We start from the raw sequence: 12,959 nt of genomic DNA on the forward strand, positions 1-12,959 counted from the left end.
TCTCTCTCTCTCTCTCTCTCTCTCTCTCTCTCTCTCTCTCTCTCTCTCTCTCTCTCTCTCTCTCTCTCTCTCTCTCTCTCTCTCTCTCTCTCTCTCTCTCTCACTCTCTCTCTCTCTGCGTGTTCACATAAATCATGTTAAAAACACATGTGCAGCTGTCACCGTTACAGCCGCATGAATGACTCTGAATCAGTGACATGTGTTTCTCACTCATCTGTGTGTTTGACTGGGACTGTGATTGACAGCCACTGGTGCTCAGAGAGACACATGTTCACATGACACAAAGTTCATCACGAGTAAACAAAACTACTGTGAATGAAACTGACACTTGGTTTTAAGAGTGACACTTATGAAGTGTGTGTGAGAGCATCTGTAGACAGGTATGTGTGCGTGCGTGTGCACGTGTGCGCGCATGTGTGTGTGTGTGTGTGTGTGTGTGTGTGTGTGTGTGTGTTACAGCTGCTGGTTGTGTGTGTGCGCGTGTTACAGGAAACTTAACAGGGTCCATTTTCAGTTCATGTAATCTTGACAACTCTTGATGGATCTTCACAGTGTGTTTGGTGTAATTAAAGCAGCAATCCGTATTCTTGAGTAAATACACAGACAGATCAGTGTTCACAACGATTGTCTTATCTTACCCTGATTCACAACGCTAAGCTTATAATAATGATTTATCATTTGCGCTGTCGGGTCGCCCCATTCAGGAAATGTTGGTTTGGGGGAGAACCCCTTTGCATCATTACATCAGGTCTGTAAACACAAAGGAGAGGAACCGGCTAGTTTATCACGTGTGTGTGGATGGAGCTGCAGGGTGACAGAGTCTTGTTCATTCTTATAACAGTCGCTTGGAATTTTAATCGTGATCTAGATGGCTATGTTTAATCTGGAATGTTTTAAAAAGCGATCATCTGGGGAATGTCATGTAAACATCTTAATTGATTAAGTTCTGACGCTGATTACATCTAGAGAATCACTTGTTGTTAATAATAACAAAGTAACCTCGCGCTCCGGAGAGCTAAAGTGACAGCTAACAGCTTTATCCAGCTTTATCCGCCGAACAGGAAAGATGTCACTATCATGATTTCCTTTGTGAAGTCTTTGTTTCATTAAGTCAGAACAAAAGCGGTGGGTTCAGACAACATGTTTTAGATATATTACTTGTAGGACGTAATGAAGTTTAGAGTTTTTGTCTACATCAGGTGCGACGCCATATCAAACGCTACAATTGATTTTATATTAGTGATGTTTTTAAACGTTTCGTCTTAAATCTGGTATAGACACGGTCACGTACAGATGTGCTCTGATGCGGTGTGAGCAGTCAGTCATTTAGCACAGAGCTCGGATTCATCCGCGCAGAGTTTTGTCTCAAAGAATCATCCTGCCACAGATGAGTTATTTTTCAAAACAAATGGATGTATTGAGAAACCAGACGTGTGACGGGTGTGTGATGTTTGTCGTGTTAATCTGTTAATGCAAGTTTCGTGAAGGTGTTGAAGAACAGCACAAATGATTCGTCTCAGCTTCTCCAGACTCTGTGGCATCACTGTGGGTCTATATACTGATACTGATCGAACCATCCGAACGCAGAAACCTTCTTTTCTGACACGTGTGTGTTTGTCATTTGTCTTGCAGCTGGCCGAGTACCGTCAGAGGAAAGCTCTGTCTGATGGACAGAAGAAACAGAAGAAGAGGAAGAAGAAGGGGGAATCAGAGGAGCAGAGAAGAGATGATGAAGATCAGACGCTGGGGGAACAGAGAGGAGATCAGACCACCGTCTTCTCTCTCTCAAAGACTCTCCGCAGCGGTGAAACCGTCACCCACGATCAGACCTACGCCATAGAGGTGAGATCACAAAATGTCTTCTGAATTCATTGTGAAACACATGATCGCTGTCAGATGTGAATAAAGTACTGCTTGCTGTTTCTGCAACAGAAGTTTTAAAATAAGGATTGTTTGTAGACACGCACACATGATTAAATCTCATTCAAGTTATTATACAGAACCCGGTGTATGTCTTTAAATGAAAGCGCAAACTCACAACTCAAAAGATGATGTACAGTACGTGTAGTGTGCGTTCTGTAGTCTCTAAGAAGTTAACATCCTCACAACCTTCATTCATCGTGACATTGTGTTCCACAATGATTTATGTGTGAAAACATGCGTGGCTCTTTGTTGTGGCATCACAAAAGGAAAATGGCTGTCTTTCTCCCAAAATAATAAAGAATTAGTCATCATTTATTCTCTCTCGTGTGTTTGTAAATCTGCATGTGTCTCTTTCTTCAGTGGAACACATAAGAAGATATTTTGAGAAATGTCTCACAGTGGTTTTGTTTTCATACAATGGAAGTCAATGGAATTCTTCTTCTTTTGTGTCGTGCATAAGGCATGACATGAGGATGAATACATGATGACATGGATCTCTTTAAACTCACGTGAGGCTCAGTGTTGTTGTGTAGCAGTGGTGTGGTGTGTGTTACACTCATCTGTGTCCGTTCAATAGCAGGATAATAAATCATTCGTGTCAAACTCCGATTAGGAATGCTTGTGGGTTTTTTAACGCATATGTTCGTGTTCGGACTGTGTGAATGTTTACTAGCCTGCAGCTTTGGGTTGTATTTGCAGTTGTGGACGAGTGTGAAATTAGTGGTTGCCAAGGCAACAGACAACTGCATTTAAACTGGTTAAGCAGTCTGTGTGTCTGCGTGTGTGATGCAGATGTCCTTGCGGTCTATTCAGCCTCTTCTGAACGCATCTGTGTGCTTCGTCAAGAGTGCTTTCTCCCGGAAGAATGCTGTTGTGCTTTAAAAACACGGCAGAGAGACCGCAGCAGACGTCATCACAAGAGCAATGAACCGGTGTGATGCGTTTTTAACCCACGTTTACATTTAATTCAGCACGGCAAACTTTGAAGTGGCCCTGTAACTTCCTCCTGCATCTGTTGCCATGGAAACGCATGCGAGTGTTGCTCTGCATCGCTGTGCGACTTCGAGCGGTAAAATAAACTGCTCGCAGCGCCTGATAAATTCATCAGATGAAGTCAATCACAGATCTGTGTGCTTTTCTGCTCCGATTCATTTAGTAAACACAGATTATGCATCACTGCTGCTCCTGGATGCCGATTGGTCAATACAGTCATCCACTCATTCTGACAACTAGTAACACACGTAGTCAAGGTGGTTCTGTTTTCTCAGTGTTTTGAGTGAATGTGGTTTAGAAAGGTTCATGTCATGATATATAGGTCGTCATCTGTCATTATATTGCGTTTATCACATCATCATCATCCATCAATCACAGTGCTCTCTCAGTACTATCTTCAGCACATATGTGAATGTTATTATATGTGTGGGGGGTCTCTGGTCTGATCTGGATATAGGTCAAACGGTCACGCATGGTTCCACACGAGCGTAATGAGCCGTGTTCTTCACAAAAGACCCGTAAGCTTAAGGAAATGAGAACTACTTTGCTTTTATTTCTAAAGTGTCATTCTGTGAATCTGTGCGTCTCCCTCTCTCTCTCTCTCTCTCGCGTGTTCATTCTCATCGTTTCGAGACAAAATCATGTCAGTGACCCAGTAACACTAAAGAAAGAGAAAATGGAACAGTGAAGAAATTAAATTCACACGTGGCCTCATTTCTTGTCTATTTTCAGCCGGAGAGTGAGGTGTCCACGACGGCAGAAGACTGCTCCTCAGAGGTGAGCTTCATCCTCATGACTCTCTTTCTGTTGTTTCAGGCTGTTGTTGCAGTTAGTGAGTGAGTCAGTGGTGTGCTGTGGTCCATCTTCTCTACAGATCATGTTTGGTTGTTTTTATGACTTGCAAGAGCGTGTTATTGTGCTTGTGGATGATGTTTCGAAGCGCCAGTGTTCGGTCGATGAAATCTTCTGAAGAGACACCACTGTCATGATGGATAATCTTAAATGTTTAATGAGATTTGTTTAAGATTCTCACTGCTACACTGAGCTATATATCACTGCAAAAAATGACATTCTGGCTAAGCATTTTTGTCTTGTTTTTAGTAAAAAAAATCTAAAACTTCTTAAATCAAGAAAAGTGACCAAAGATATTTAGTCTTGTTTTATGAAAAATTATATAAGATGATGAAGCAAAAAAATCTTCCAATGGGGTGAGAAAAATAAACTTGAATTTAGTTTGACCTTATTACCTAATTCAGATTTATTTTTCTCACCGCATTGGCAGATTCTTTTGCTTGTTTTGACCATAAACTTCCTTAATTCTTATACTTTTCTCCTTAAAAAGAGACTAAACATCTTAGGTCACTTTTCTTATCAAGAAAGTGCATCTTGATTTAAGCATGTTTAGTTATTTGTACTACAAAACAGACAAAAGCACTTAGTAAGAATGTCATTGTTGCAGTGTACTGTCGGCATAGTTCACCTAAACATCCAAATTAATTGATCCTGACTCATGTCAATCAATGTATGAAGAAACGTCTCTGTGGTTTTGCGTTCATGCAGTGGAAGTGGTCACCAGCGTTCTTTCTCCCTCATCTGTACATGTACACGTTTGTTGTGATGAGCCGTGTTTGATATGTGATGTTGTGAACTGACAGGTGAATGGTTTCCAGGAGAGGACAGGAGATGGTCTGGCGTCTGTGATGGGGGTACAGTAATCTGTCTCTTCATTGCTCTCTCTTCTCATCTGCACTAACCTCAGCGTTTCTCCTCTCCCCTGTGAATGTGAAGCTCGGCTGATGGAGAATATGCTAATGTAAAGGCCACGGATGAACTTCGGTTCAATCTCACTCGCTCGATTCACAGCTTCAGCGGGGGAAATGCGGCTGCTTGGCATTTTGTTTGGGTGTATGTTATATTGGTGTTGGGGGGTGTAAAGGCCATATGAAAGCTGCTTATATAAGAGATGTGCTCGACTCTCTTCTGTTAACACTAAAGGTATACGTTATACAGACAGAACATGTTTCAATCATTTACGTTTACATTTATGCATTTGGCAGACGCTTTTATCCAAAGCGACTTGCATTGCATTGTACTATACATTTGTTTCTGATTATGTGCAATCACCTGGGATCCAACCCATGACCTAGGCATTGCTAGCGCCACCACTGAGCTACAGGACAGGACGTGCATCAAAGCCGTGTTTCATCAAAGATATGAAAACAAGTGTAAATGTATCAAAATAAGAGTCAGTGATGTTTTGAGAGTCGAGCACCAGCGCCGCTCACGTGGCTCTCTCTGGATCAGATCTGACTCTCTCCCGCTCTCTTCATCAGGAGGACGAAGAGACGCACGTGGAGCCGGACCTCCAGAGCGGCAGTCCGACACAGATCGTGCAGGATGAGTTGGCTGCTAAAACTCTGGCCATGGAGGAGCTGAGTCGAGAGCTGGAGGAGATCAGGGCTGCGTTTGGAACTGAAGGAGTACAGCAGGTACCGGAGTCCTTGACTGTCTGAGCCGTGCCGTGAGTCACCCGAACAGAGTGGGTGATGGACGGGCCCACACGCGACCCTGATGTCACCTCTCTGAAGGCATCTGAGTCTTAGTCTTCTCACGGCATGATTGGGTCCTTTCTTTGACATCCACTCTATTAAGCTGCCAAGAAAATCATTCGCTGTCGTGTAAATCTGCAAAATTGTTAAGAGATCCTGCTGTTAAAGACCTGCGGAGGTGTCCATTATGACTTTTAAAAGTTTATAATTGGTAACATTGAAATGCAACTGAGACTTTTCTGATGTGACAACACAAAACCTCTGACACTTCTTGTGTTGTGTTGTGTCCGCAGCTGCAGGACTTTGAGGAAGCGTTGAAGCAGAGAGATGAAATCATCACGCAGCTCACGACCAACCTGCAGCAGGCGCGTGTGGAGAAAGAGGAGGTGATGAGAGAGTTTCTGGAGCTGACGGAGCAAAGTCAGAAACTTCAGATTCAGTTCCAACAGGTATCAGAGCTGCTTTCACGATTCTCTAAAACTCTTCTAGTGATAATACAAAGACTTTAGTCATGTTTTGTCTGCTGGTATTCATGATGTGTAACTGATGTCTGCTTTATCACCTCCTCTTCTGTCAGCTGCAGGCAGGCCAGATACTGAGAAGCTCCAGCATCAGCTCCACCGCCGCTGATCTTCTACAGGCCCGTCAGCAGATATCACTATACCAACAACAGCTGGAGGAGAGGGACGCACAGGTCAAAGGTCGCCAGGAGAAGACACAGGAACACCTGTTATTAATCTCACAGCTTCAGGAGAGGCTGGATCAAGCTGACACGGTGAGGCCACTTTAACCTTTCGGAGCTTTTCAGACTTTCGATTTAGTTGAAACATTTCATCAGATGAAGTAGCTGGTTTATACAGTATCTGCACATTCAAGGAAATCAGACGTTTCAGACATACACCGCATCCTAACCAAACGCGATGCGCTAAGATTCCTGCGATAAGCAATTTGTTTGTCCATACCGAACGCGAAAAAGGTGCGGGACGAGACAATCCATCACAGAACACAGCCAATCAGAACAGTTCTTCTCTGTCCACGCACCCACTCACACTGCAGCTGAAAAGTGCACGTAGAGAGATGCGTCCTGTTCTCATGACTTCAGTGATGCCTCGCCGGACGCTATGCTATAATTTCAGAATCTAAACGCATGTAATCAAACGTATATACGTGTCCTCATCCATGTTTGGTGATTAATATTCATGAGGTGCAGAACTTACATCGAATGAGATCGTTGTGTGGGCGGACCTGTCAGCCGCGACGTCGCAGAAATAGAAACGGCCGTTGCTTGTCGCGCAGCGCTGTCGAGGCTGGTTAGGACAAAACCTCTGATTAACATGGAAAAGATACCTTGTATCGTGTGTCGCATCTCGTTTGGTTAGGACACGGTGTAAGGCTACATTTACATGAGAAGTTTTACCTTTGCATTTTTGAAAAGTTCCGTGATGACAACGTGAACCTTAAACATGTAATACACATGTGCATGACATCACCGTTTGTGTAAATTTAGGTTATTGTAGTTTATACTTCACATCATCGTGCGGAATCGTTCTCGTTGCCTAATCGTTCCACTCCATGCCGATCTACATAAATGGTTTTATTTTCCACCACAGGGCTGATAACGGAAATCCTTAGAATGTAAACGCAAACACGCAAGTCACACGCGTTTATAATCGTGCCGCGTTGAACCAGGCTCAGGCTGTGGAAACATAACTGTAACCGTTCATGCTTAGAACGGTTCGGCGCAATGGTGGAAAAGCACTCAATAATGTTATCAGGCATCTAAAACATCATTTCTTTGAGCAAATGCCCAGCCAAAATGTCTCATGTTCCCTAAGACATGCTGTTTCTTTCTCTCCAGGTCCGCTCACAAGCTGAAGAATCATTATCTCAGAGGTTACAAGATAAAGACCTGCAGACTTTATCTCATATCCAGGATCAGCTGCTGACCACCACGCAACAACTAGATGAAGTGAACAAACATCTGTCTGCAAAGACTCAAGAGCTGGAGAACTGTGAACGAGAGCTCTCTGTGTCCAGACAGAAAGAGAGAATGTCATCTACAGAAATACTGCAGCTCATGAAGACCGTAGAGGACCTTCAACAGCGCTGTCATCAGGGCAGCCAATCAGAGGGCCAGACCATCCAGAGAATAGAGGAAGATTGGACACGCAGGATGGATCAGCTCCGGGCCGAACTGGACGAAATGTACGGGCAGCAGATCGCGCAGATGAAGCAGGAACTTCGTGTCCAACATGCGTCAGAGATGGATCGAATGAGAGAGCAGCATTCAGAAGACACGGAGAAGATAGTCCTGCAGCATTGCTCAGAACTGGAGAGGTTCAAAGGTCAGCTGTCGCACAGCACCGGAGACGTCAACGTCCTAAACGTGAGGCTGATTGATCTGCAGCAGAAGCTGCAGGAGTCGCAGGTGTTGCGAGAGAAGGCAGAGCGGGAACTGATGCAGAGTAACGCAGAAAACATCGACCTAGTGAATCAAATGGAACGTTTGCACCAGGAGCTGCAGTCGGTCAGAGCGGAAGTGGAAATAAGATCCAAGAGTCCAGAGAGAAGCCGGATGGATTCGCAGCTGCTGCGTGACGCCATCAGTGACCTGCAGGCGCAGCTGGACGCAGCACAGAAGACCGCCAGTGACATGGAGGCCAAGCACGAATCAGAAATCACCAACTACAGGATCAAACTGGACATGCTGGAGCGGGAAAAAGACGCAGTGCTGGACCGGATGGCGGAATCCCTGGAGGCCGAGCTGGAGCGTTTGAGGACGCAGCTGCTGTTCAGCCACGAGGAGGAGCTGTCACAACTCCGAAACGACCTCCAGCGAGAAAGCCAACTCAACGGGGAGAACCTGCGAGACGAGATGGCCGTGAGACACCGCGAGGCCGTGGAACTCTTACGGATGGATTTCGAGGACAAGCTGAGGTCCGTTGAGGACGAGCGGGCGGTGTTGGCGGCAGAGAGAGGGGCGCTGCTTCAAGACATCTCAGTGCTGAAAACCGATCTGAATCGGGCGCTGGAGAGCTCGCGGGCTGAAGAACTTGTCATACAGCTGCGGGAACTACAGACGGAGGCGGAGAATCTAAAACGGAGAGGTAAAACGAAAGAGGGAGACTGGGAGAGGCGAAGACAAGAGGTGGAATCTGAAAACAAGATATTAAAGGAGACCAACACGGCCATGAGGGACGAACTGATGCTCTTGAAAGACGATCATGAAATTCTCCTGCAGAAAACACAACATCTGTCTTTAGAGTATGAACAGACGCACACGCGACTGAAAGACCTTCGGGACGAGATAGAAAAGCAGAGAAACACTTTCTCCTTCGCAGAGAAGAACTTCGAGGTGAACTACCAGGAGCTGAAGGACGAGTATACGTGCCTGGTGAACGCGAAAGTTCAGCTGGAGGAGCGTTTGATCAAAGAAACCATGGATTATGAGACCAAACTCAGAGAGCTTCAAACGAGAAACAAAACTGAGGATGAGGAGGCGCTGGTGGAAAAAGACGCCACTGAGCTGATGGAAAAACTGGAGACGTCTGAGAGAGAGAAGAAGATCCTGACACAGAGCCTCTCTGAATCCATCGCTCAGGTCACGCTCATGGAGGCCGATGTCAAACGTCTTAAAGAGGAGCTGAAGCGAGACCGAGGTGAGACTGCTGAAGACTGCAGTGTGGCAGGTGGGCCGTGCTCTCTAGAAGCTCATCACGCACACATCAGATGTTTGGAAGAAGAGACTGAGACGCTGAAATCGTCTCTGACGAGCGCAGAACGAGAGCGCGAGCGCCTTCGTGACTTGACGCAGGAGAATTCTGCTCTGGTGAAGCGGCTGGGGGTTTACAGAGACCCCTCCTCTCAGGCAGCAGCAGCAGCGCAGCAGAGCGAGGGAGGAGAGAGAGAGACGCCTGCGAGTACTACAGCAGAGGCGCTCGCTGAACGCACACACGCAGCGGCGCATGAGGATGTGCTGACGGAGCCTGACGGCAGACGCCCGCAGCAGGTGAGCACAAACTCTCAATGCAACAGTTCAGAAGCAAGCGCATGTTTCTGCAGCGGGTTGTTTTTTATTCTAGTGTGTTGGTGATGTGCAGGTGAAGGCTGTGGGAGGAATTGATGTGCGTGTCGAGGCGCTGCGCGTCAGATTATTCTGGGCTTTATTCTGCTGTGTGTTTCATGCTCTTTGATCTCAGCAGCATTGAAGGGATTATCATCTTCATTTCACCGCTTCATTTTCTCTTCGTGCAGCATTAATAATGAAGGGTTTAGTTTCTCTAGTCTGTGTCTGACAGTTCAACAGGTTGATTGTGTTAGTGTAGATCTGACACTTGTGTAATGAATGTAGATGACAGATACTTACAGATATGGACCTTGTTGTCATTTTATTCATTCGAGTAATTCTGCAGTAATTTAATGAACTCATTCATGTTTGATCAAATAAATGTGAGGACAGGTTAATTTACCTTCTGTAATTGAGAGATTGCTCATTGATCTTATAATTGCATTTATGTTTTTGCTGTCAAGATTTGTAGGAGACAGGGTTTCAGGTTAAAGTGTTTGTTCATGTTATTGTGATCGCTGTTGTTCATCAGTTACGGTTGATGTGTAAATGTGTCATGATGTCATAATAATAAAGATTTCTCCAGCCTCCTTATCAGCTTTATGTAAATTAAAATCAGTGTGTGTGCGCAGGTGAAGACAAATGATCCTGAGGATGATGGGGACTTCGTCAGAACTCAGTGTTTGATACAGACACAGGACATGGACGACTCTGATCATGTAAATATTTTTAATAATAGTGTTTCAACCTTCACTGTGGAATTCAAATTTTAGTGCCCAGTGCACAAACACTCACAAATTGCATGAATTATATGTTAAATGAAGTGGAGAAAGTAATGACGCTTAGTTTCAGAGATTTGAGTATTTATAGCGTATATTATAGCTTCAGCATCTTAAAGCCCATTGCACATTGAGTCCGAAATTTGCGTCTGAAATTTCCGCACGTTAAAAAATAAATACGACCTCACGTTGTGTCAATCACATGTACACACTGCCTCCGATATTTTCGTCCGTCCAAAAAAAATTCGGACTGGGTTCGATTTTCTGCGTTTTTCTCATCCGTAGCAAGCATTTTGAGAGGCGTTTTGACAATTCAGAGACACCGTACAAATGAGTGCCAAATACGAAAAAACGCATTCGAAATTTTCGGACTGTATGTGAAAAGACCTAAGTGTCGTCTTTTGTTCCTGTACTGTTAATATTGTCTGCAACTCAAATGTTTTAGTGGCTGTAATGTAACATTTGTGGTCTATTAAAATCAATGGTATACATGTTTAATAGCGTAACTATGGCAACCATTTCTCTATTGCTGTGTTTTGACAGATACTATCGTGGAATGCTACGTATAAACACTTAGGCAGTGTTGGGTGTAACTAGTTACTAAGTAATGAGTTTCTGTAATTTAGTTACTTTTCCCTTGTAAAAGTAAAGTAAGGAACTTTAATTTTATCTGTAATTTAATAACAGTTACTTCTGATGTAATTGAACTAAATACTGTGTGTAATATATGTGTGTGCAATAGTGGAATTGACATCAAGATTCAAAATCCGTGCTTTAATGCATAATTCTCACATTTGTAGTACTTTAGTCAGTTAATAATATTACTTTATGTAGTTTAATATTATTTATTTGAATGAATTAAAAGAGCCATTTCATGTCTATCCTTGAATCACTTAACTCATCAAGGTTGATATAGGACATAGAAAGTAATTAATAATAAGTTATTAAATACTACAAAATGTACAGTAATCTAATAACACTATTGAATATGTAACTAGTAACTAGTAATGAATTACTTTCTCAGAGTAACTTACCCATCACTTAAGTGTTTTCATGCAACCGGGCACAGATGTTTGGCTGCCTGATGAGAAAATAATCAAATCCATTAAAAAATACGTAAATAAACATCACAGAGACCTAGGGGTGGGCCAAAAGGCACATAGCAACCACCCAGAATGCTTAGCAACACCCTAGTAACCACCCACATCCACGTGCGGATAGGAGAACATGCCACTTGGCCAGTTTTACACTCCTGTGGTCACAAATCTGAGTAGAAAGTGCTGCGTTTGATTCGTTTAGATTCAGATGATTCAGTCGAGTGATTCACTTTGATTTCGTGTCTGAAGGAGGAGTGTCGGCTGCAGTTGGAGGCTCAACGCATCAGTCTGTCTCAGATTCACGCCGCTCAGCTGGAGCTGCTCAGAGAGAGTCTGCATGCGCAGACAGCGGCACAACTGCGCAGTCGAGATCAGGAGCTGCAGGATGCACATGAGAGAGAGCTGCTGTGTTTGCAGGAGGAGATGAGGAGCGAGCAGCAGGAGGTCAGGGGTCAGTCTGCAGGTCAGTAGGAGATGTATTATTTAGAGCCATCATCATGAAAGGGCTGGAGTTTACACGTATCACATATGTACACGTGTACATTATCATCTGCTTTACTCTTTTCATTATGTAAAAAAACACACAGTGACCCTACACGTGACACAGAGACCGTGCTCAAGTGTGCAGTTCTCAGTCTGAATGAACTCAAGTCTGGATTTAGGGTTCATGCGGACAGTCAGACGTCTGACGACAGAACTCAACTGAAACTCGACACTAAAACTGATTCCTCTGTCGTAATGAATCCGATTAACAGTTTCTTCCTGACCGAGACTACATTCTGAATCATGAATCTCTGCCTCTGCCTAAAATCCGATCAGTTTCTGAATCGTGAGTCTGATTCTGGGTGCTGGATTGTGTGGTGTCTCTGCAGAGTTTCAGGAGCGACACAGACAGGAGACGGAGCGACTGAAGATCTACTATCATCAGCAGATGAAGGAGACACAGGAGCGCTGCACCGCTGACATTCTCCTGCTCGAGAGAAGACTGCAGGAGCTCACAGGAACACAACAACTCTTCAGGTACCAGACCTTGTGACCTATCACAGAACAGTTCAAATAAACAACACCAGCACTATTCCAGCAGCATGAATGTCCTTTTTGTTTTTAATTGAACTCAAAGTGGGACTCGTTACATTCCGTCTGTATCTTGCTTATTGCAAGCATATCAAAGTGCACAACAAATAACAAAAACAAAATACCATCTCATGAAATAACTCCTCATATAAGTCGGCATCAACAGATCAAAAGAGTGGGAAGAATTTAGGAGTCATCAATAGTAAATCCTTATAATACACATCAATATGGGAACAGATCAGATCACAGTACTTGCCAATGCATCACGTATCTCCATTTTTGAAACGCATCAGACGTAACAAATCAACCAAAGACTCCTTTAACATTCCACATAAGTCATTTAAATGTTTGTGTTCTTAAAGTAGGGTTCAAGAGAGAGATGTTTGAAACGTGTGTGTGTGTGTCTTGTGAGTCTTTTAATGTCCACTAAACTCCTCTTTCATGAGAGTCATTTGCAATTAAAGGCTTCTTTGAGAAA

General features: G+C 43.9%; 1 protein-coding gene across 1 annotated transcript in view; it reads left to right on the forward strand.

Annotated features, from left to right (window-relative positions):
• The window catches only part of akap9 (A kinase (PRKA) anchor protein 9), a 60,338-nt gene that overhangs the window by 11,599 nt on the left and 35,780 nt on the right, over positions 1 to 12,959 (forward strand). The window contains 10 exon segments of the mRNA XM_057354674.1: positions 1,633 to 1,842; positions 3,649 to 3,693; positions 4,572 to 4,622; positions 5,250 to 5,405; positions 5,759 to 5,914; positions 6,043 to 6,240; positions 7,324 to 9,474; positions 10,164 to 10,250; positions 11,657 to 11,870; positions 12,280 to 12,427. Coding sequence (XP_057210657.1) covers positions 1,633 to 1,842; positions 3,649 to 3,693; positions 4,572 to 4,622; positions 5,250 to 5,405; positions 5,759 to 5,914; positions 6,043 to 6,240; positions 7,324 to 9,474; positions 10,164 to 10,250; positions 11,657 to 11,870; positions 12,280 to 12,427 — 3,416 coding nt within the window.

This window comes from Triplophysa rosa, linkage group LG16, assembly GCF_024868665.1.
Source record: "Triplophysa rosa linkage group LG16, Trosa_1v2, whole genome shotgun sequence".
Taxonomy (NCBI): Eukaryota; Metazoa; Chordata; class Actinopteri; order Cypriniformes; family Nemacheilidae; genus Triplophysa; species Triplophysa rosa.